The sequence below is a fragment of the Megalobrama amblycephala genome, linkage group LG5 (assembly GCF_018812025.1).
Source record: "Megalobrama amblycephala isolate DHTTF-2021 linkage group LG5, ASM1881202v1, whole genome shotgun sequence".
Classification (NCBI taxonomy): domain Eukaryota; kingdom Metazoa; phylum Chordata; class Actinopteri; order Cypriniformes; family Xenocyprididae; genus Megalobrama; species Megalobrama amblycephala.
Window position 1 is genome coordinate 39,845,606 of NC_063048.1, and position 20,743 is coordinate 39,866,348.

The 20,743-nt window shown below is 37.7% G+C and overlaps 2 protein-coding genes across 5 annotated transcripts in view; one reads left to right on the plus strand and one right to left on the minus strand.

Moving 5' to 3' along the window:
- Positions 1–20,743, minus strand: part of colec11 (collectin sub-family member 11) — an 80,618-nt gene that overhangs the window by 11,636 nt on the left and 48,239 nt on the right. For all 4 annotated transcript variants that reach the window (XM_048192249.1, XM_048192248.1, XM_048192250.1 and 1 more), the window contains one exon: positions 14,804–14,914. The gene's annotated coding sequence lies outside the window, so the exon portion shown is untranslated. The remainder of the gene's footprint in view (positions 1–14,803; positions 14,915–20,743) is intronic.
- On the plus strand, positions 16,568–19,243 carry htr1b (5-hydroxytryptamine (serotonin) receptor 1B). Its single transcript, XM_048192247.1, has one exon. It carries the CDS (start codon positions 16,993–16,995, stop codon positions 18,133–18,135), a length of 1,143 nt encoding a protein of 380 aa, XP_048048204.1. The 5' UTR covers positions 16,568–16,992; the 3' UTR covers positions 18,136–19,243.

A 20,743-nucleotide genomic window follows, 5' to 3' on the forward strand; every position in this document is an offset into this window, starting at 1 on the left:
TTTCTCTTCCTCGCTAAACTTTTGCATTTCCCTGAGTAATATGAGGTGAGAGGAAAAAGGTACATTTCAGTGTTTCTGTGATTGAATGCAAATTTTTTGCAAGTAAACGCAAAGTTTCTCGGGGGAACGCAACATTTTTGCAAAACAGCGCAGATGTTTATCAGACAAACACAAAGTAAATGAAAAGTTTTGCGGGGGAATGCAAATGTTTTGATGTTTTGCGAGCAAACGTAAAGTTTCTCGGGGGAATGCAACACTTTTGCAACACAGCACAAATGTTTCTCAGGGGAACGCAACACTTGCAAGACAGTGCAAATGTTTAGCGGACGAACACAAATGTTTTGCAAGTAAACGAAACGTTTTGCGGGGGAATGCAAATGTTTTGTGAGCAAACGCAAAGTTTCTCGAGGGAATGCAACACTTTTGCAAGGCAGCACAAATGTTTAGCGGACGAACACAAATGTTTTGCAAGCGAACGCAAAGTTTCTCGGGGGAATGCAACAGCACAAATGTTTCTCGGGGAATGCAACACTTGCAAGACAGTGCTAATGTTTAGCGGATGAACACAAAAGTTTTGCAAGTAAACGAAAAGTTTTGCGGGGGAATGCAAATGTTTTGATGTTTTGCGAGCAAACGCAAAGTTTCTCGGGGGAATGCAACACTTTTTCAAGACAGCACAAATGTTTAACGGACGAACACAAATGTTTTGCTAGCGAACGCGAAGATTCTCTGGGGAATGCAACACTTTTGCAACAGCACAAATGTTTCTCGGGGGAATGCAACACTTGCAAGACAGTGCAAATGTTTAGTGGACGAACAAAAGTTTTGCAAGTAAACAGAAAGTTTTGCAAGTAAACAGAAAATTTTGCAAGTAAACAGAAAATTTTGCAAGTAAACAGAAAGTTTTGCGGCGGAATGCAAATGTTTTGATGTTTTGCGAGCAAACTCAAAGTTTCTCGGGGGAATGCGACACTTTTTCAAGACAGCACAAATGTTTAACGGACGAACACAAATGTTTTGCTAGCGAACGCGAAGATTCTCTGGGGAATGCAACACTTTTGCAACAGCACAAATGTTTCTCGGGGGAATGCAACACTTGCAAGACAGTGCAAATGTTTAGTGGACGAACACAAAAGTTTTGCAAGTAAACAAAGTTTTGCAAGTAAACAGAAAATTTTGCAAGTAAACAGAAAGTTTTGCAAGTAAACAGAAAGTTTTGATGTTTTGCGAGCAAACTCAAAGTTTCTCGGGGGAATGCAACACTTTTGCAAGACAGCACAAATGTTTAGTGGACGAACACAAAAGTTTTGCAAGTAAACGGAAAGTTTCTCGGGGGAATGCAACACTTTTGCAACACTGCGCAAATTTTTAGCAGACCAACACAAAAATTTTGCAAGTAGACGGAAAGTTTCGTGGAGGAATGCAAATGTTTTTTGAGTAAACGCTAAGTTTCATTGGGACACTCAAAATGAGGAACACATAATTAACATTATACCACAAAATTTACTGAGCACAGGTTCTAGTGAACCCGAAATATTCTTTTTAATAGGCAAATGCCCATTTCCCAACTCAAATGGGCATTAAACCAGCTGTGTAACATCTCACTCCGAAAATAACCAGAACAACCGCCATCAATCACCGTTGACACATACCAGGAAAGCACACCTTTTGGAACCTTAAGTGCCACCGAGGTGAATAAACAGAATTAAAATGTCAAAATAGGAGCACAGTGTAAATACAAACTCCTTCTACTCTCTTTTCACCTGGAAGGGGTTTAACAAGATCATCATCTGGCATCCAATCGAGTGCTATCCGAAACCCCAACCCTATCATTGGCTCTTACATCTGTAATCTCCCCTTCAGAGGTAACAATTTTAGCAAGAGGATTGGATATGAGTGGCTGACCCAGTATCGGCTGTCCTCCGTGTCTTTCCTTCACTCACGTGTCAAAGCAGCGACCAGCGCTCTATTAACATGAATCTTTCCAGCGTCGTGCATCACCGCTCCGACTGCGAGAGATCATTTCTCTCAGCGGCACATATTGCAGATTATGGTTGCCAGGTTACTTCGCACCAACATTCTAAATGTGGGCACATGCTTCAACCCAGAAATATAGAAAAATATCTCAGATGCAGTCTAGTTAAAGACCACTCCTTTGACAGAGAAAGCATATCGTAATGGATCGGCAGGGAGGGGGAAGTGATGCAGAACTCTTCGCAGTTATATAGGTCAACACCCTGAGGATGGCTATTACAATTTGGGGAATATATACAGTATCACGAGGGTCATTGGAAAGTACGTCGCTTTAAAAAACTTCAGCTTATGTAACCATTTCCAACTGAGATCTGCATTTCCATACATCCCACTTTGAAAGCGTCATAAACGCCTAATAAGGCTATCAACAGATGAAATAATGTGGCGCTGCTAAAGAAATTTGCAAGCAAAGAATGCGGAAATTGAAACAATTGACTTTTTTGCCCAAGGACATTGCGCTTCACGGGGCTTTAAGATTTTCCAGTGCAATTTGCAGACCGAAGCCAGATAATGTGGCTTCTCTGGCCCTTCTTTTGCGAGCTCTCAGTGGAAAGAGGCAGAGACGAAGGGGGGTGGACACTGGAATCTGTTCAATGGCTTGTGGGAGCTTGGGATTTCTCTCCTTAGCTTGAGGCTGGTTGGGTGGTGGTGGAATATTATCAGCTCCAGAAGGCTGGCAACGCTCTCAGCTCAGTGTAGGCATCGAATCTACAATCTAACAGATCTAGGACTGCCTCACAAACACAAACAGAAGTGAAATATTTTGTGTCGTATGGTGGATAATGCGGGCAGCGCCAAATGGCTCACAAACTGCAGCTCGTATCCAACACAGTAAAACAATTCAATATCTAAGTGTGTAGTTTTTCACAAAACAGCTTTATCAGATTTGTGGAGAATCAGTTGAAGCCAAAGGCCGGCGGAAGAAGAGCGCTCCCCCGTTCCTCTATGGGTTAACTAATTCATCCAAATTGAATTCCACTCTCCGAACAATGTTAAAGCCAGGAACAGATCAGAATTCCATCTGATCGGTTAACGGTAATTCATTTAAGTCTCTCTTGTCCCGTGGAGCTTCACTCAGTCTGTGGAGAGCATTCTCCCGCTAATGCATCCATCTGAGAGTGCTTTGACATGATGGATCAGACGTGTGCTGATAGCTTATTTTTCCAAGCACAGAGCTAAACAAAATGATGCATGTACTGTACAGATGTACTGTATGCACATCTAAATTAAAATTCAGCTTTTCTGTTGTTCCAATGAAAATGATATACTTTGAATGCTCAGTATTCAAAGGCAATTCACAGATAAACTTTTCTAACAAAATGCAACTTGCAAAGAGATTAGGGTTTGACTTTGAACCGGACAGTGATTGAAATATGTGAACACACACACACACTAAATACAGTGTATATATGAAGAGTTTGGTTCCAAAACGCGATAAACGCCATTTTCAAAAAAAATGAGTTTCTGCCAAAATCAGTATAGTATCTGGTCGGTATTGAAAAGTCATTTATCAATTTTGCGCAAAATGTGATATCCGTCATGTTATTCTGTCATGTTTTCTCCCTTTCTTTCCAAAACGCGACAAACGCCAGTCTCCTTTTTCTGCAGAACGTGATATATCCGCTCAACCAATCACAGCGCACCATTCCACCCACTGTAAACATTGAAGGCGTTTTTTTAAAAAGCCGTTTTAATACCAATGTACTCGGCAAATGTGTTTATTTAACCGTGCGGTGGCGCCAGATACTCGTTAATCGGTGATGACAAATAATTTATAACATTAACAAGATGATCCGTTGAATTCATTTTGGGAGCAACGGCTGAATGTATTTTTAGTAAAATGCCTGTATATTGGCAAAGTTTAGACTCTGTCATATATGTGAATTAACTTGCTTTGTTGTGTATTTTCAATTTGAAAAATAACTTTTATATTGATGGATTAATTGCATTTTGGAAAAAAAAAAAATGTCATGGATTTATTGCATTTTGGGGAAAAAATAATAAGTTTTTATAATAAACTTTTTAAAATCAAAATGTAGATTTGAATTTTTAATGTTTTTATAACCAAAAGATGCTATGTGAAAGTTTGAAACAGAAAATAGTGGTTTTCATCTTGCCACTTTCTTGGTAAAGAAAACACCTTTTTACTCAAATTAATCAAAATGGAGTTATTGCGTTTTGGAACCAAACTCTTCATATATATATATATATATATATATATATATATATATAGTTAGTCTGTGTGACACTTCCTTCAGGAATGACTTAGAAGACTCCCTTGTGGTTGTTCTTTATTGAGGCTCAGTTTGTAGTTAGAAGTAAAGTCTCACGAATGGCAATCACAACAATAAAATACCTCTTTTATTGTTTACAAAACAAAGCAGTTAATGCAAAATAAAAATAAAATAAAACTTAAATCAGCTTAAGATAAAAAGCTCATTAACCTAGCTTTATCCAGCAATATTGGATTATTAGGGTATATTGGACATTAGGGTATGAGTTGTCCTTCTACGCTTAATGCAGGCAGCATCTGAGGAGGCCTCTTACTCTTCAGACTTTCATACTACTTTTTGAGGAGTTCCAGCTTCATATGACTCATCAGTTGATCACTGACTTGTATGATCCAATCTTCCTGTTGTGGGCATATATCAGTCTCTGTATCTCTTGCTTACTAAGCCAAATATCCTTCCTCTTTTACAACGCCTTTGTCTTTTTCTAGCACTCTTCCTCTTCTTCACTGAAGTCTTCATCTGGCTCACCTCTACTCGAGTTTGCAACATGCTCTCTTCATCCTTATTGTTAACCTTTGTGGTTGGTTACAAACACCTAACTTTCACAACAGTTGCTTTGTCATCTTCTCTTATAACAAACAAAGGAAGTATTGCAGTTACTTAATTTCATAATCATTCAGGCATTCAAGCATATATGGCCTTATGAATGGCATATATGGCTTAAAAGCAAGCAAATAACATTGAAACAAATAGCAATATCAATATCAATATCCAAAAAATATCCTTTAATTCCTGTAAGTTGTGAGGTGGAGCCTGCATGGATCGGACTTGTTTGTTCAGCACATCGCACAGATGCTCGATTGGATTTAGATCTGGGGAATTTGCAGGGCAAATCAACACCTCAAACTAGTTGTTGTGCTCCTGAATGTTCACGTGTCCACTGTTGGTGCTTTCAGAGTTGGACAGGGGTCAGCATGGGCACCCTGACTGGTCTGCAGCTATGCAGCTCCATACACAACAAACTGTGATGCACTGTGTATTCTGACACCTTTCTATCAGAACCAGCATTAACTTCTTGAGCAGTTTGAGCTTCAGTAGCTTGTCTGTTGGATCGGACCACACGGGCACAGCCTTCGCTCCCCACGTGAATCAGTGAGCCTTGTCCGCCCATGACCCTGTCGCCGGTTCACCACTGTTCCTTCCTTGGACCACTTTTGATAGATACTGACCACTGCAGACCAGGAACACCCCACAAGAGTTGCAGGTTTGGAGATGCTCTGACCCAGTCGTCTAGCCATCACAATGTGGTCCTTGTCAAACTCGCTCAAATCCTTACGCTTGCCCATTTTTCCTGCTTCTAACACACCAACTTTGAGGACAAAATGTTCACTTGCTGCCTAATATATCCACCCACTAACAGGTGCCGTGATGAAGAGATAATCAGTGTTATTCACTTCACCTGTCAGTGCTCATAATGTTATGCCTGATTGGTATATATATATATATATATATATATATATATATATATATATATATATATATACCAATCATACCATATATGTGTGTGTGTGTGTGTGTGTGTGTTTGAGTCATCAAGTCATCAGATATAAATACTCCCGTTCCGCACCAAAAGATATGTTCAGCATCTGATCAACACTATGAGTTATTAGTTAAAGAAACAAACTGCTTCAACAAGCTGTTCAACAGTTGACATTCTGTAATTGGCAAACATGCTTATTTCTCAGCACTCACATTCTGTCATATGGATTTTGTTGTGCTGTTCATAAGCATCACATGTATTCGCATGAAAACAAACTACTTTCAAACATAGTCACCCAGAGGGTTTGTGGCACTGAGCTGTCATGAAGACTGGATAAAGGAATATTTATGCAAAAATAATGAATAATGAATAATTCAATGAATAATGTTGTATACTGTTTTTATTTAGACATGGTCAGTATGAGCTGTTATTGTACGGATATTACCCACATTTACATTCATATATATATATATATATATGGTTTTTCTGTTTTTTTTTTTTTTTTTTTTATTCCATGGATGAAAGAAAATCATAAAACAACATAAGGGTGAGTAAAAAGTGTCAGAAGTTTTTGGGTGAATTATTAATTTAACAAAGGCAAAGTAAATGTACTTTTTCAAAGAAAAATAGTATATGGTTACACATTTCCTAAGGGATTACATCAATATAGAGACACATACTGCCTTGGGTCGATATCTCAACATTACATACAGTAGACAGACGAACGGGTGTGAAGTCCATGTGTGCAAAAAGAAACTCTGTATAAGTGCAATGTTGTTAGTTCTGACTGGAAACAGCCTGAAGGTGGAAATGGCAAGAGGAGGATGAGGAGGTGAGGAAGGAGACAGTGCATTGTCTGATGGCATCATTCTTACAACACTATGATGGAATAAGGTGGCAGTTAAAGGAGCTCCAAGCACAGGATGTCTGGAATAGTTTATAATGGATCCCAGTTTTGACATCCTTCTCTTTCCTGCCACTGCAGAGAGTCTAGGTTATAGAGCTTCAGTGTTATAGAGCATATGAGCATCATCACTAGCACTCTGCTGCACACACTTAAACACAGAGTACCATGTTATCTGTCCATTCTACTTTGCTGGGCTTCCAGCGACCTTGCGTTTTAGTGCTTCCCTCACTGTACACTTCTAAATAAAACTCTGAAAACAGTCAACAGTGTGTCACATACCTTTGCCCTCAATATATTCATTGTGAAACACCTGCAGAACACAATATAACACCTTGCAAATGTGTTGGGAAAAGCAGATTTGCTCTTCCTCGTGATAAGATTCCAAATCATCTGCATGAAAATCACACATTCGTACATGTCCTGACACTTCTCACTTCGATTAAGTCCAAATGACATCGAGAATGTGATGAAAGTGCTGGGTCAGATGGCTGTACTCACTTTATTTTTGAATGATCGCTTGAATTTTGATCAACACCATGCATTTAAATGCAAAGTATGGCTATTGATCTTTGCTAAAGATGACTTTGGGATGGTTTCCATAATGCAGGCCAGATTTAATCTGTGTTTGCGAAACTTTCATGGCTGTTTTCCCAGATGCAAATTAGCCAATGTCCTAGGTTAAGTTTCACTGACAACAGTGATTCTTCATTCATGGTTTTTAGACCAGGACCAGAGCTTAATTTGTGTCTGGGAAATTGGCCCACACTGTCTAGTCACATAATACCTTATTGGCATCTTTAGAATGGAACAGAAGTCAGTGAATACTAGTGTTCAGATGCCGTTGTTTCACCCCTTTAAGCCAAGATTTTGAGAGTGTCATTACATTACAGTTGTGCTGAGAAAAATGCATCAATCAAGACATATCGAGCAGACTTAATTGCCTGCGTTGACAGTAAACTAAACAGAGGCTCTTTTCATAATTCATCAGAGCCCATTAATGTCCAAAGAATTACCAGTGCCTGATGATTTATGAAGCTTTCAGCTCAAGTAATTTTATGGTGTAAACCAGCCTACTGATGGGAGACCAGTGTAGTTGGGCCTCCAAGACACATTTCTGTTGCTGTTGGACAAAGACAGACTCATCTTCTTTGTAATTTCCAGCCAGGGATTTTCAAACTGGGGTCCAGGGACACTCAGCAGGGTGTATATATTATTACTGTTGTTGATGTAGTTGAAGAATAGGGTTGGGAATAGAAAACTGACGCCAGTTCTGGAATTGGATACTTTCATTAATTACTAACCTTCATGTCAGTCCAAACCCATAAGTCTTTTATTCATTTTCGGAACACAAATGAAGATATTTTTAATCAAATCTGAGCGGTTTCTGAAAAAAGAAAAAAGTTGCATGAACTCAAAATTTCATTGTAGTAAGCTGAACTTAATATGACTGAGTTGAGCTGCAGCAGATTTCTAATTCCCAGCATGCTTTGCGTCAGACCATATAAATAACTGTTGAGATTAAGTGTTATTTTGTGTGCTTTTGCACAAGATTAACATGTGGAGATATAAGTTCATGTTTAATGTTGTGTTATGTTGGGATTCAGGGGGGTTCTGTTATGTTAGTTTTGTAGGGTTACCACTGGGGTGAAGAGTAGAGCCTGTGGTTAGGTTGAGGATGAGCTGCAACACATTTAAGACCACATATGTTGTTTGATTACATATATGCAAGTATGTAATGACTCTCTGATAATGTCTCTCTGATAGTTATAACAGCATGTGTTATTTGCTATGTAACATTTAACCAAGATCTGAATGTGATGTTTATGTAAATTAACTGTATGTAATTAACATTATGATGAGTTGGGAAAGGGATGCTGGTGACGGGACTGTTAGTGAGAGACACCTGTGCACCATACTGGCCTTGATCCGCTTCCATGGCTCTCAGCCCCGCCCCACTTGTCACAAAAATTTTAAGTTCTACCAACTTTAAAAAAAATGAGTTAGTTTACTTAAACGTTTTGAGTTAATAAGTTTCCTCAAATGTTTTGAGTATTCTGAACTTATTGGGTTTTACAGTGTGTTTACCACAACTGATGTGTGAGTTGATGAATGTTTATATGTGAATAAAAGCCTAAATTCAGTCTGTTCATCATGTAAAGTGATCGAGTCTCTTCAGAAAAAATGGACTAAACCGCTCAATTCATATGGATTAGTTTTACAACCTGAACTGGGAATCGATCAGCAGAATCGGAATTTGAATCGCTAAAATTCAAATGACACGCATCCCCAATGTTAATACCCAAAAATTGTTAATACCCAAATCCTAAGCTAATAAATTATTATTATTATTATTATTATTATAATTATTATATTGAAAATTTTGCCACAACATTGATCAAAGGTCACAGTAAAGACTTTTACATTGTTACAAAAAATCTCTATTTCAAATAATTGCTGTTCCGTTGAAATTTCCCGAAAAAAAAAAAAATTCTCATGGTTTCCACAAAAATATTAATCAGCATTTTAAACTGTGATGATAATAATAATAATAATAAATGATACTTGGGCAGCAAATCAGCTTGTCAGAATGATTTCTGAAGGATCATGTGACACTGAAGACTGGAGTAATGATGCTGAAAATTCATCTTTGCCATCACAGAAATAAATTACATTTTGAAATATATTCAAACAGAAAAAAGGTCATTTAAAATTGTAATAATATTTCACAATATTACTGTTTTTACTACGGAAGAGGATTAGGGCCAAGCAATAATAAAAAAATAAAACCATCTCGAGATTAAAGTTGTGAAATTTCGAGAAAAAAGTCGAGATAAAATGTTGAGAATAAACTCATTAAATTACGAGAAAAAACTCGTTAAATTTCGAGAAAAAAGTTGAGATAAAATGTTGAGAATAAACTCGTTAAATTACGAGAAAAAACTCGTTAAATTTAAAAAAAAAAGTCGAGATAAAATGTTGAGTATAAACTCGTTAAATTACGAGAAAAAAGTCGTTAAATTACGAGAACAAATTTGTTAAATTATGAGAAAAATGTCATTAAATTTCAAGAAAAAAGTCAAGATAAAATGTTGAGAATAAACTCATTAAATTATGAGAATAAAGTCATTAAATTATCTCGTAATTTAACGACTTTTTTCTCATAATTTAATGACTTTATTCTCAACATTTTATCTCGACTTTTTTCTCGAAATTTAACAACTTTAATCTCGAGATGGCTTTATTTTTTTTTATTATTGCTTGGCCCTAATCCTCTTCCGTATTTTACTGTGTTTTTGATTTTAAAAAAAAAATTAAAAAATGAAGCCTTGGTGGGCATAAGAAACTTCTTTAAAAAAAATCTTACAGACCCCAAGCTATCCCTTGTATACAAAAACAAGGGTTTTTAAACTTTCATGTCAAGGACACCTTGGCATGCAAAAGTTTAACAACCCTTGTTCTGGGTGATATAAAGTAAATCTTGTGTTATGAAAACAGGCAGCTTGTAACTACAACAAATCTAAAGTTACATCATGCGAACTGATGCAGCGTCTAGACGAGCATAAATCGATCGGATATATAAGTTTCTCTGCAGACTACTTGATATTTGACTACAGAGGACGAAGGATATAAGGTGCCTTCATAATGTCAAATGGCGTAATGTCTTACTGTACTTCCTGTTGTATGTTGTGGCAGATGCTGGTGGGGAAAGAAATGAAAATAACAAAGGCCTAAATTAGACAGAGGAAAGAAAATCATTGACATGGAAGAGTTTATTTTTGCTGAACCAAATGATTGCGGAGGGTCAGATGTTGGCGGGCATGTCAACAAATTGATTTTCAACTTGGACTATGTATTTCTGTGACCTTGGGAAAACGTATTCTGTTTTCTACTCTCAAGACTCATACGTTTATGCATTTTATAGATCTTCAAAGGTGTTCTCATGATTGAACACCACACAGCAATTTCAATCCTTCAAGCCTACTATTACGTCTATAGAAGAATCACAAGAACTGTTGGAACAGTAGAAAAAAAGAGTGTTAAGCCAAATCGATGTTTGGGGAAAACACATATTTACACATAGAATCTGAAACTTCTTTTATTCAATATTGTCTGTAAGACTGTCAAGGGAAGAACACGGAAGCATTGTTCACATTCAAAGTGTGGCTGCAGCTGGAATCTAGGACAATAAATTGATAATGCTCCAGCTCCGAGCCTAGCCTTCAACCCACTGCAACCGTCCCATAAATACATACGTGATCACCTGAGTTTTAACTATGGTATATAACACTTGACCTTCAATAGGCCATGGGGCAGACCTCTCAGTTTGATGACTGATAATCATTTCAAATTCTATGACTTCATAAGATGCAATCATGTTAACCAGAGGTAGGGAATGACTGAGCAGTGGAAATGTTTATCACGACTACAGCAAGGTAATGTACTGTATCAAACATCAGCAGAAGTGTTTCAGAAATAAGATTCTCTTCAGTTACAGAGCAGTTTCTGTTGGGTGCAGCTTTTAGCTGTGGCTCGTGCTTTAGGATTCATATAAAACATCAACCATCTTAAAAAAAAAAAAAAAACATTGAATTACCATCTCAGTGTTCAACATTTAGAGATGTTGTAAAAAAAAAAATGAAATGATCTTCAGATGGGATGGTGCATATAATAGGGTGACTGAAGGCAAACCCATGGAAAGAGGAACAAACTCTTTTTTGTGGAGTCATGAAGCTTTCAGATTACAGACGGGACTTTCTATAAGAAACTGAATGCATGTGACCTAATGTGGTAACTTGAGAAAATCATATTGGATTTTATCATTTATATGGAGTCCTATATACACTGCCCGGCCAAAAAAAAAAAAAAAAAAAATGTTGTTTAAATGTAAACTAGCAAATGCTTTATTATATCATTATTGCAGTGATTATTATGTTTCTAGCATGGTATATTTAGTTTATAAAGTTGTAAATATGGATATTTTTCTTACAAAAACCTATCGCTTCACTTCAGAAGGGCCTTATTAAACCCCTGGAGTCGTGCGGATTACTTTTATGATGGATGGAAGCACTTTTTTGAAAGAAGATAGTCATATACACCTAGGGTGGCTAGAGGGTGAGTTAATCATGGGATCATTTTCATTTTGGGGTGAACTATCCCTTTAATATCTGCTAACACTTTATTTTGATGCTCCAACAGAAAGTCTACCAAGGTCCCTTTAAGACACATCATTTCACTTGGCGGCCATCTCTTTGAATGGGGAAACATCAATTTCTCCAAAGCTGTTCGCCAAGCTTTTGATTAAATTTCACATTTGAAATCACCAATGAAATCTGACAACAACTCGTTTCTAAACGCTCGAATCATGACAAAAAAAACTTTATTTTTCAGGCTGGATCAAGCTAATGCGTATGTGCAGTCCTAAGTGTGTGTCTCTATAGGAAGCGCACATCTGACTGTTTCTATAGGAACCGGAGCTTCTAACGGCTGATGCAGTGACGCGATGACTTTTCCAATTGGCGATTGGCTCTTATTTAAAAGGCAGGACTTATTCCGCCATATTGCGCGATGCACTTTCTCCCATTTATATAAATACGAGTGCACCGTCTTTCTATATATAAAGTTTTTGATTCTGCTGACTATACAGTAAGAAACTTTGCAACTACATGTCAACTTATTCTACTCACCCAAAATCTAACCTACAGTGGCATGAAAAAGTATGTGAACCCCTTGCAGAATCTGTGAAAATTAGAATTATTTTAATAAAATAAGAGGGATAATAAAAAATGCATATTATTATTTGTTTAGTACTGTCCTGAGTAAGATATTTTACATAAAAGATGTTTGCATTTAGTTCACAGGACAAAACAATAGCTGAATTTATTAAAATAACCCCATTCATAAGTATGTGAACCATTGATTCTCAATACTGTGTGTGGTTACCTGATGATCCACGACTGTTTTTATGTTTTGTGATAGTTGTTCTCTTGTTTGTCCTGAACAGTTAAACTGTTCTTCAGAAAAATCCTCCAGCTCCTGCAGATTCATCAGTTTTCAAGCATTTTTGCATATTTGAACCCTTTCCAGCAGTGACTGTAGGATTTTGAGATCTGTGTTTTCACACTGAGGACAATTGAGGGACTCAAACACAACTATTAAAAAAGGTAAAAACATTCACTGATGCTCCAGAAGGAAACACAACGCATTAAGAGTCGGGGGGTGAAAACTTTTGAACAGGATGAAGATGTCACAATTTTTCTTATTTTGTTTAAATATCATTGTTTTTCATTTAGTACTGCCCTTCAGAACCAACAGAAGATACTTGCATGTTTCCCGGCAGAAAAATTAAGTACAATTTACCTTGATATTTGAATTCAAAAGTTTTCACCCCTCGGCTCTTAATGCATCTTGTTTCCTTCTGGAGCATCAGTGAATGTTTGAACCTTTTTTAATAGTTGAGTTTGAGTCCCTCAGTTGTCCTCAGTGTGAAAAGAAGAATCTCATAATCATTCAGTCACTGCTGGAAAGGGTTCAAATATGCAAAAATGCTTGAAAACTGATGAATCTGCAGGAGCTGGAGGATTTTTCTGAAGAACAGTTTAACTGTTCAGGACAAACAAGAGAACAACTATCACAAAACATAAAAACAGTCGTGGATCATCAGGTAACCACACACAGTATTGAGAATCAATGGTTCACATACTTATGAATGGGGTTATTTTAATAAATTCAGCTATTGTTTTGTCTTGTGAACTAAATGCAAACATCTTTTATGTAAAATATCTTACTCAGGACAGTACTAAACAAAAAAATAACATGCATTTTTTATTATCACTCTTATTTTATTAAAATAATTCTCATTTTCACAGATTCTGCAAGGGGTTCACATACTTTTTCATGCCACTGTAAGTGTACTACAGCCTACTAACACTCTAATGAGAGTTAGTTGACATGTAGTTGACAAGTTACTTATAGTTAGTTGAATGTATAAAGCGGAATAAAGTGTAACCAAAAATGTTAATATGACATTTTAACAGTACTGCATTTTTAATTGTGTTTTTGAGCCTACAGTGTTTCGTTGCTCAGTAAGTCACAGATAGTTTGGTGAGCACATATTTAGTTGGTTTGGTAAGCATATATTTAGATTGCCCTCCTCTTTTCACTTTGTCTACATGCAGATGTTATATAACCAGACAACCTTTGCTTCAGTTTTATAGTATACTTAACTTACGCCCACCTAGAAGCGCACATTCCAATATGGAGTGTTCAAATCACTCGAGCTGCGACAAATGTGACTTTTCTGGGGATAATTGGCTGCATTAGGTTTTGTACTAGGGAAACGAAAATGATTTTTTTGATGAACCACCACTGTGCTCAACAGGGCATTGTGGAAAGCGATGAAAAGAACATAAGAAGCTATATAAGTATATAAAAGAGAATCATAATTGTGTCTTCTGAAAGTCTTTTCATGTGGGAATAAAGTGTGTGTCACATGATTAAAAGACAAAATGAGGGGAAATTAGAACAACACAATAGCATCAGTGGGGATGGAGGAGAAACTGTATTGACAAAAGCGCTCAATATGTTATAATTCACTCCGGTACACTCCTGCTTACTCAGTGATTACATAATGAAGGTCACATAATTGTTTAGGTTCTATACAGTATTTTAGGTGCTTCGCAAGATGACTGACTGGTTTGATAGTTTATATTTATGGCTTACTTGGCCAGTCATTATCAGAGCAGTCAAACTCATTTATTATAGTTTAAGAAATTGATTAGCACTTCACCTCACGCTTAATATTTCCTCTGTCAGAGCTATTTTAATTAAGAGGTGCGTATGTGTACATACTGTACCTACATGAAAATCAATAAACTTGTCTAGGAAATTAAAGACATTCACTCAAGTGGCCAGCACTGAACACTTTTTCATTTAAAGGAAGTGATAATATTTATGTGCTTGAAAATTTTTTTTGCACAATAGCAGTTCTGGTGGAACTAATCCTCAAGTATGGTAAAGAACCTTAACCCTAATATTTTAGGGAGGAAAAAAAAAAAAAGAAAGAAAAAAATAAATTCTGAAGTATTTACTCACCCTCAAGTGGTTTCAAACCCATTTGCTGTGAAAGATGAAAGGATAATTTTTTGAAGAATCTTCACACTGCACTTTTCCATACAAGCCTTCATAGGGAGACATTGTCAAGTTCTAAAAATAAACACAAGAAAGAATTGTAAATGCATCATAAAAGTGGTCCATATGGCATGTGTGCCATATTCAAAGTCTTCTGAAGCCATATGATGTTTTAGCGATTCCAGTTCCTGGCATTAAACAGAATTTGCAATAGTATTTTCTTCCATATTGTGACATATATCCGAGTGAAACGGCAAGTTTTCACACCAGAGAAGAGATGTTGCTGCAAGAGGTTATTTTAAAGGGGACCTATAATGCCCCTTTTACAAGATGTAATATAAGTCTCTGGTGTCCCCAGAATGTGTCTGTGAAGTTTCAGCTCAAAATATCCCACAGATCATTTATTATAGCTTGTCACATTTGCCCCTATTTGGGTGTGAGCAAAAACATGGAATTTTTGTTGTGTCCTTTTAAATGCAAATGAGCTGCTCCAAAAGAGGGTGGAGCTTTAACAGCTCATGCTTCAGTTGCTCAACAACAACAAAGCTGGAGAATCTCATGCAGCCAAAATGAGGATTGTCAGTAACGGTGTTCAGACTTACATTGTTCAAACCGGAGTCGACACTGATGGAGAGACTCAGGAAGAAGTTACAACTTTTAGAATGAAACTGGACGTTTCTGAATGGTTGGTGGATACATTTATGTAGTTGCTGTGGAGTTGATTCAACTCATCCACTAGCATGTGTCGTCATGTTAATCTTTTGTGTAAATCCAGTGTTGAACTGACCCTCGTTTGTGAAGCAGTCTGGTGTAAAACGACGGCATGACAACAACACTCTACTACAACAACTCTTCCTCTTCTCTAAAGCAGCCCAACATGGCCTCACCCCCTTTGTTGCGTGTTCTCGGGGGAAGGGTTTATGTAAATTTTAGGGTTTGTGATGTCACTAACCCAGGAAGAAGCTTGTTGTAGTCCCAACCAGCCATTGGTTGTAGTCCTTAAAAAGCGATTTCTCTAAAAGAACATATCTCCCTTTGCATTGAACTTTGATCGTCGTAACTTTGCAGCAACATTCCACACTAACTAAAGTTAAAAAAGTGAAATCATAATCAAAGACCCCTTTAATTAAGCAATATGAGGGCACATGAATAAAAAAAATTATGTGCACTAATAAATAATTTGCAATAAACACTGTAATGTTCCATAAAAAAAGAAGAATTGTCCATTTTGATTTCATGGTGACTTTAATGGTTCCATTAGTGATTATTTTAGGCCTACTAGATAGGGATAAATATTTGGGAGGAAAAAAAAAATAATTAAAATTCCATTGTCAAAGGATGGTATACAGTTTAATGTTAACAATAAATAAATGTAAAACTATTCTTGCAAAAGGTTTATTAATAAATGTATGATTCATTTTTGATAGTCTTTTTAGAGGTGGCATAAAAGCTCTACTGAATATGTGTATATTTACACATTGTCATGAACAACTAATTAGTAATCATTTATGTATCATATTTATTTAATACACACACACACAAAATGCACTTATGTTATCTTATTTGGACCTTATCTTATGTTGTAAAGACCTGTCAAAATTAAATAAATAAATAAATAAATAACAGTAAAAGGGTTTGGAACGAGCTGAGGTTGAATTTATTTTTTAGATTAATTAAAAGAGTGATAAGTAGAAGGCACTAAGACCCAGAGGACAGCATCCTCGCTCAAACTAGAAGATCATGGTTATCAAAGCTGCAACTTTTGCATCAGAGCCCTATAAAAAGCAAGAACCCTGCGACCGCCTATCAGTGAAACCTAAGAAAAATCGCCGCCGCTTGCAGGCAAACTATCAACCTTTTAAAGATGACTCGTGTGTGGACGTGAAGCAAGAGGAGCGCTGAAGAGGATGTTCTACCACAACTTCTGGGACGCTTTATATTGCGCAGCTTTGCAACCGTTATGTTCGAAGCGGGTTTTTATTTTTCTTAGAGAGCGAAGTTTGAGATTTAGAATGAAGCAGAAAGATCTCTCATGTCACAGAACAAACACATCCACGAGCGTCTGTCTGCACCTGATGACAGAGCTGACAGAAATCATGAAGCGAAGAAAATTTTGCTTTATTTTCAAAATATGAAAACACAAGTCTTCTGGGATGGAGCGCAGCGGTCATTTCAAGCCGACACCTGCCCAGTTCGAGATTTTGAACAGCTCGACCGGCACCAATGTGACTTTAACACCTAAAACGCACGAAAAACAAGAAAGTTTCGCTTTCCAAGTCACCTTGGCGTCAGTTCTCGGTCTCATCACCCTTGCAACGATATTAAGCAACGCATTCGTCATCGCCACCATTTCCCAATCCAGAAAGCTCCAGACACCGGCGAACTTCTTGATCGCGTCCCTGGCCGTCACCGACCTCCTGGTGTCGGTGCTCGTGATGCCCATTTGCGTGCTGTACACGGTCACTCGCGAGTGGACGCTCGGGCAGGTTATGTGTGACATCTGGCTGTCCTCAGATATAACCTGTTGCACCGCGTCCATACTTCACCTCTGCATAATCGCCTTGGATCGATACTGGGCTATAACGGACGCGGTCGAGTACGCCAAGAAACGCACCCAAGCGCGCGCCGCGGGTATGGTGGCGACCGCCTGGATCATCGCCATCTCCATCTCCCTTCCGCCTTTCTTCTGGCGACAGGTGAAGGCAGGGGAGCTGACCAACTGCTCGGTCAACACGGACCACATCTTCTACACCATCTACTCCACTTTCGGAGCTTTCTACATCCCTACGCTGTTGCTCATCGCTCTGTACGGGCGGATTTACGTGGAGGCGAGGAAGCGCATTTTGAAGCAGTCTCCCAAAAAAGCGGGGAAAAGACTCACTTCGGCACATCTGAGTACTAATTCGCCCGCTTCGGTGGCTTCGACCTCTCCTTTGCATAGTGGAAGGCATGACCTTTGCTCGGACACCGCGTCTCTGGGCAGTGACAATCAAATTAGAGTAACTGTGTCCGATTCACTTCTGGAGAAAAAGAGAATATCGGCTGCGCGCGAGAGGAAAGCCACCAAAACCCTGGGCGTTATTTTAGGAGCCTATATTGTGTGCTGGTTGCCGTTTTTCATTTACACACTGCTGGTTCCCCTCTGTGAATCGTGCTTTTCCGCAGAACTCTTTGAATTTTTCACTTGGCTTGGCTACGTCAACTCTCTGATCAATCCAATAATATACACCATGTCGAATGACGACTTTAAGAAAGCTTTTCACAAACTCATAAGGTTTAGATGTTGCAGACGATAGTAAAATAAATAAGTATAAGGGAAAATGCTCAGTCAGTCGGTCATTAACGCAGGTGATGTGTTGAAGGCTCGATTCTGATAGGTTGCTGCACGTTTTAAGGTGTTGATTGTTCCTCAGTACCTTGCAGGGCTATGGAGCAGTTCCATGCCTTCAGTCAAATATTTCTTCGGCACATTATTAGCCCCTTTTTTAAGAGCTATAGAATAGGCCTCTTGAAAGAAGCAGACAACAAATACCCGATCAAGCATTTAAATGGATAAAAATGACAAATTATTTCGATCTTCCTTAAACTAATTCATCTAATAGCTTTGCTATTTGTAATTATGTTGCTGCCTACTGACACCCCCGAGAGCGCAGCGGACGCGAGTAATCACATTCGCGCTCCCTCCCTCTCGCTGTCACGCGCACAACCTTGGTTACGCCAATAACTGCTTAGAAACTGCCCAAGCCAGGTTCTGGTTCTACAAGTTCATACCCTTTTGAATTAAGAAAAATGGCTTGGGCTGTTTCTAAACAAGAAAACATTTTAAAAAATGGTGTTTTAAGGATGAAAACTTGAATAAATATATTGAGGTAAAAACCGTAATGTAACACGGTAGCCATGGTATAAGCGAAATAATGGACTCCAGACCATTGAATTATTGGAAATTCACGTCGTGATATTATGCCACCTTAATCCTGAGTCCTAATCATGACCGTCTGACTGCACATTACATGACTTAATCAAATGAATAAATAAATGGACATTAAATAATTATTGAGTTGATATTTTATTTGTTTACCTTGTAAAGATGGCAGAGAGCCAAAACACAAGCACAGTTATATAGAAAACATGCATACCCATAATAAACTGTTAAGTGGGCCTCATTTAATGTAGTAGACGTAGGCTATACTCCTTCAACACTCAGCAGAATGTACAATGACTTTGGATTTCATAATAGTGTTTCGACAGCTTGTGGTCAACCTGTCGCTAATTAATAATGCAAAACTGTGTAAAAAGCTTCATTGTCTTAATTCTTTATTAAATGTGCAATTCAATTGCTCTTATGTGGTCACTGCCTATTGCTGCTGACTGGTCCTAAACTTAATAAATAAGCTGGGTAATCCATTTCCACCTCTTTATTCCTGTCTTACGGTTGATTAAACAGTACGAATATGTGTTCAGTATGCTTGAATAATGAAAACAGGCCTATTAATGATAAATTGCTTCCCTTGTCCAAGCTCCCAAAATTGTGGGTGTTTTGGTCCTTTGTTTCCACTCAATAAGCATTCTGAGATGAAACCAAGTAAGCAACTGAGGTCAAGTATTCACTGTACAAAAAGAGTTCAAGTGGATTGGATAGAGTTAAACTGACCAACCTGAGGTTCTCAAGATCTACGTAGATGTGAATTGAGACCTACTTTTAACCCAAATTGATTCACCTTCTGCTCTATATATGCTCATAAGTCATACTATCTGTCACTTGGCAGTATGAGAGATCACAGAGTAACTGTGAATGACACATCTACCGCAGGAGGTGAGTAATACGTCAAAGATGCACCAGAAAAGGGCTGAGGGGGAGATATATCGACCTATCAAGCCCATATGGAGGTGACAGGGAAGGATCACTGCAAAGTCACAGCATTTCACGAAAAGGCATGTTTGATATTTCCCACAATTCAACGCTGATATTCTATGTGTATAGTCATGGTGGGTATTGATTTAGTTATCATGCTGCGAAACCTCCCTACAGTAGCCTGTGAAATTGGGGACATTTTTAAGCAGGGGGCCAATGGACTAGAAACTGACATGGAAATGAGCATGCTGATATTTTCACTGTTTTTGGGACTTCGAGAGCGCAGACCTTTTAAATGCCTATGAATTTGATGCGAAGGCCTAATTTTATACTATTACAGCTTGAATGCTTAACACCCGCAATAAGTGTAAACTCTGTTGTCAGAACGGTTTAACAGTGAATCACAAATGAGCTGGTGGGAAAGCAAGCAACGTGATGGCATAATTTGTTTTTTTAAACATATTGGTCTTTTTTGAGTATGCCGATTAATATGTCTTTTATAATGAGTAGTATTAGTATAAAATGATTTGGACAGGCTTGGAGGAGCCGTTAATTATTTGTTTGCTGGTTTAATTAATTTGAATGTAATCTCATTTATCTTCTTCTGAGCCCATTAAAAGCAGTAGGTTTAATACTATGCAAAAATCAACCTTGCATTTCTGTCTTAAATCGTTGTTTTTAATGAATGTTGTTCTTTTTTAAATATAATTAAAATGAGCATATGACTCATTTCAAATAAAGTTTATTGAAGATTTTTTTCCCTCTTCATCCTTAATGTCCTCTAGGGATGAAACATTAATCACGAGCAAACAAAGAAGCACTCATTTGCAGGCATATGATGACCATTTGCCTTTGATAACATATGACCTTGATATAATCAACATGCAAATCATTCTACCGTATATTACATGCATGGCCTGCATATACAGTATGTCGCCTTGATAAAATCTGTGCTAATTACCAGAGACAGCCATTAATCATTAAACTTATGTTTTTAGCTTTGCTAGACATTGACCTTCATCATAATCTCATCTCTAAAGGTTTCATTTATG

What these genes read in the sequence shown, in the direction of transcription:
- htr1b (XM_048192247.1), top strand. Translation starts at nt 16,993, where the DNA reads ATGGAGCGCAGCGGTCATTTCAAGCCGACACCTGCCCAGTTCGAGATT.